We start from the raw sequence: 4770 nt of genomic DNA, 5'->3' as shown, positions 1-4770 counted from the left end.
TAAATCTCCAACCTCAAATACATCAGAGTTTTTCCTATATATAGGAAAACAAAACTAAAACTACCTTGAGTCTCCTCCTCCAGCATGAGGGGAGCTCGATATCCTATCATTAATTACCTTATCTATATCTAAACAAACTTATTAAATACAAAGGTATTGCGCTGTAAATACATAGAGTCCTAATCACATTGAAATTCTAACTCTATCTCCTTGTATGCATGATTCCTCCTTGCAGCTTTGACATCTGGCTTTCTCTTCGTTCAGCTGAGATGGCATGAGAGGGCATGAGATGGGCAATTAATGTCCCATGCTGGCGTTGAGCACCGAAAGCTTTGATCTGTTCTGTTTTGGCTGAGAGTAACCCTAAATTTTCGGTTCTGGTTCCCCATCACCGAATATGCAGCAGTTGACACCTTAAACCTTTAATAACCCAAGAATATAGGGTATTACCATGCTACTGATATGCTTATTGACATGCTGGGAGCTTCTCTGATGGACAAGTGTGCCAACCGAAACTTTTCATATGTAGCTCCCTCCAAAACCCTAATCACCAAAAATAAAGTGGCTTTATGACCGAAAACTCCAAACTTAGGTTAAAAGATTTCACCTTTTGTTAAAGGTACACATGGCATATGTTGACTGGCTGTAGAAGCTTCCTTTAATCCCCTTTATGTCACTGAGGTGTTCCCTTCACAAAATTTTGATTCTGCCATCAAACTGTTATATGCGTTTCAAAAACACACCTACAGCAGTTTCGCAGTTTCGTAGCGCGCTGCGAAACTGTTTTAAACAATTTCACTTTCTCCTGAGATCTTAACTGCTCTGCCACCTGATTTCAAAACTCTTTTTTACCTTGCATATGCATAACAGGGTCTACATGCCTTTTAAAATACTGAAACTAAACAAAATTTGACACAACTTAGAGCAACACCTTTCTGTTGCCAAATCACTTAAAGATGACTCAGCTTCTCTGGTGCCAATTGTTTCAGTTTGATATCCTACAGACTGAAGACCCAATATTTCCACCACAAAATCATCATCATATAGCAGATTACTGCGCCTCTTTCCCTTAGAAGGACTGCTAATTCTTATGTAAGACACCCATTTCTCAGACCGTTGTCCAAGCACATGATCCGATCCATTATCAATTGATAAGCCTGAAATCTAGACTCTGCCTGAACTATAATCATGGAAAGGTCTCTTCTTTCGGTAACTTGAAGATTCTGCCTCTGGATATTTTTCATAGGTAGATACAAATTTTCTTTGTTCTTTCCCTTGATCAGTATTCTTCTTCATTTCTGGGATCCTTGTACGCGTGAGAGAAATCAGACTAGTAGACAACATTACGAGCAATTCCACAAAGATCACAAGCACTGAGCTTCCAAACCTGAGCAGCAACACTGTATTCCTCCACAAGAGTTTCTTTTGTCAAATGAATTCGTAATAGATCGTCTGTTGAAAGGGAAACATTGAAGCCATGTGCAAAAAACATGGGAAAAGGATTTCGGTGATAATCCAGAAATAATGAATTGTCGCTCAAAGGGGACATGGCCAAACCAATCTGGGAAAGATAAAATAAATATTGCAAAGTAGGAGACTTCCTAAGATTATTTCCATGTGCAATATTGTGAATCAACAGGAACGCAGCTACCAAGCGATCAATATCACCAGCCTTGCCACAGTGAGGACGAAATTTAATTTTTGACATTCCTTTAGATTCACGCAGCTTATTGAGTGTGTACAAATTTGCATAGCAATAGTAAGCATAATATGAAAAAGCAGGATTGAAATCATTTGTCCACTGAGCTGGGGTTTGCATGTGCTTTGTGGGACGCCTTTCAGGTTTACTTTCATCATCTACCATATCAAAGCCAACCACCTCGATTGTCGTTGCTGTAAGTGCCTGTGCGTATGAAATTCAAATGATCTCTTCCCACGCTGAGAATCCTCTGCCTGACGGCCTTTCTCATCCTATTCTCTGTATGTTCATCCATAGATCGAATCCTCTGCGCCTCTCAGGTAACTTCTCTATTTTCCACATGGATGTCTGCCCGTTTGTGGTCCTTCTTATCGAACAACTCCTCGACTACCCATTCTTTCTCAGCAGAAACCGCAAGATAGAGACTTTACATCCTCGGAAATTTGAATTTATAGACTTTACGATACCAATCACCAGTTGTAGACGAAGCGGCGTCCTTGACCTCTTATGGATTGACAGAAGCTAAAAGGCACTGTCTCAGGATCCTCAAAATTTACTGCAGAAATTCTCCAGGGAAGGGAATTCTCGCAATCTTTGCACTGCAATCATCCATTGGCCCCTCTGATGAGGAGAAGCTGCGATCATGATCATTCCCTACAGTGATTCTATTTACAAAATCATTATCGTCATGGATATCGAATTTGCCTATTTCATCAATTAGGGCTCCGTCGGTATTAGATATCCTAAGGTTATTACAATTCCCTGCAATTTTTCTTCTTCCCCATCCTGGAAATTAGAATCCGATAAGCCTGCCTGCGGCCGATAGGGAACCTGATCATCGAAACTACGGGCACAGGCGCACTTCAGGCCGGTCCAGCCTTACAAAAAAGGGGCAAATGTCGACCTTGCCCGGCAGGATTGGTGGAAATATTCGTGTAGATGATATCGAGGGCGACCCCGAGAATGGAAACTCCTGGAACTGCAATATCACCGACATAAAAGCATCCAGGTGGAAGAATAGAACGCCAAATAGAGACTTTCCTCTTAGCACTATTTCCTCTGTTCCACCATACTAACTCAAATTCTGCTACATTTTGACATCTCTGACCAGATAATATGGGTTCCGGGCTTTCCAACTTCATAACCTCTTCTATGTCATTGCTACCATGTGCGGATTTCTGCATGGGTGGATTGGCAAATTCTTGATTGTAACCAAACACAACATAACGAAAATCATAGGCTTTCCACTTTATATGACAAGTTGTCATCTATAAGGGGTGCCATTTGGCCCAGTAATTCTGAATCCCTTATTCACAGATGGGTGTGTTGAGATATCAACCTTTTAGAAAATGGATCTTTTTCAGTATCTTGTATTGTAGCATATATTAAAGGTAGACAGATTTCCACTGCTTCCTTGAAATCATTGTCGCTGCTCTTCATCAAAGTTAGTATATGAACCTTCTGCTGAAAACTCGAACAAATTCCCAATTTCGTAGCACGCTACGAAATCACCTAAACAGGTAGCGCTGCGAAAACACCTTGTCCTTAAGCTAGGCTAAAAATTTTTGGCAACAGAATTTTCAGTGATAACAAGCTGGAAGGACTTCATTGTAAGGAAAGGCCTGGAGGTGAGTGGTGAAGGCTCACTTGGCCAGATTGGCCAGGGTTTTGGCCACTGCTAATGAGATCTTATTAGGTTGGGGTTTTCCCTGGATTTGGGGTTTTCCGAATAAACATGCGTTTATGTGTTTATGGTTGTTGCTGGTTTTTTCTTATATTTATTCCTCTCAGTAATTATTTATGTCATGCAGTAAATTTCTTAACAACTGGTATCGGACCCAGATATTGGCTTCAAAGGGATTCTTTGATGCCAGGGATTTATAGTGGCTGATGAGATCAATGTAGCCATTTTACAGATCTAGGTCTAGAAAATAATGGTGGAACAATCATACGCGGAAGAACCTCGAGGAGAATTTGCGATATTTACTGGTTTGGAACATGCTGAGGAATTGTTAGGGATTCATGCGGCTATTTAAAGAAGGTTGAGAAATACCTTTGGTAATATTAAAATTCAAGGCTGATTTTGTTGGGAGCTTTTTCGTAGAGAATCGATAAGGGATATTCCCTATGTGTTCTATGCCGTGTTGAAAGATGGAGTAGGCGTGGGCTGCATGCAGAAGAAAATTGTTCACGCAACTTCGAAAATTGTTCGTTTTCTGCTACATTTTTCTACTACGTGAGGCACCACCAGTGCTGGAACCTATGAGGTTCTCCCAGTTGGAGTGGTTTGATAGAAGTTTTTGAGCAAATCAAATTGAAAGAGGATGGATCGCAACATCAATAAACAAAAAAAAAAATAATGAAGTCAAAATTATTGCATGTAAATGGGCATACTACTATAAGACCTGATAAGGCATGTGTACCCCTCGGTGATCACCAGTAAAGTCTGGGTTAAACCTAGGTGATAGAGGGGATGTCGGGTTAAAAATACCCCAGGTAAAAACTTTGACGGGGGTAAGAGCTAGAGTGAGCGGGATTGTCTCACTTAGTAGGTTTGGCTGGAGTTAGTCAAGGAACCCCAAGTCAAGTTTAAGAGGGGAATATTGTTAGGTAAACTTGACTCAGGATAGAGTCAAAGTTGATCAGGTTAAACAGTGATGGTTTTGGGGCGCATGGTATTGTGCACCCATGGATTTAGTCAAGGAATCCCAAGTCAAGTTTAAGGGGGGAATATTGTTAGGTAAACTTGAATCAGGATAGAGTCAAAGTTAACCAGGTTAAACAGTGATGGTTTTGGGGCACATGGTATTGTGCACCCATGGTATTTTTCCCATGATATTATATGTAATGGAGCTTATAAAAGGCTGGAAGGACTTCATTGTAATGCAAGACCTGGAGGTGAGTGTTGTAGGTTCACTTGGTCGGATTGGCCAAGGTTTTGGCCAATGCTAATGAAATCTTATTAGGTTGGGTTTTACCCCGGATTTGGGGTTTTCCTGGATAAACATGTGTATTTATGTGTTTATGGTTATTTCCGGTTAATTTTATATTTATTCCTCTCAGTATTTATT

General features: G+C 40.6%; 1 protein-coding gene across 1 annotated transcript; it reads right to left on the bottom strand.

Annotated features, from left to right (window-relative positions):
- Nucleotides 1-1330: 1330 nt before the first annotated feature.
- Nucleotides 1331-1864, bottom strand: LOC149198777 (putative AMP deaminase). The gene has a single exon (XM_089400356.1). The coding sequence runs from the start codon at nucleotides 1862-1864 to the stop codon at nucleotides 1331-1333; it is 534 nt and encodes a 177-aa protein (XP_089256482.1).
- Between the last annotated feature and the right edge of the window lie 2906 nt (nucleotides 1865-4770).

The sequence above is a fragment of the Pinus tabuliformis genome, chromosome 2_1 (assembly GCF_031772625.1).
Source record: "Pinus tabuliformis cultivar Carrire ecotype Pingquan chromosome 2_1, CPIR1, whole genome shotgun sequence".
In the NCBI taxonomy this organism is placed as follows: domain Eukaryota; kingdom Viridiplantae; phylum Streptophyta; class Pinopsida; order Pinales; family Pinaceae; genus Pinus; species Pinus tabuliformis.
The sequence above is the reverse complement of the archived record's forward strand: the minus strand, read 5'-3'. Positions and strand labels throughout refer to the sequence as shown.

Excerpts from the sequence above, each read along its gene's own strand:
- LOC149198777 (XM_089400356.1), bottom strand. The coding sequence starts at position 1,864 with ATGGTAGATGATGAAAGTAAACCTGAAAGGCGTCCCACAAAGCACATG.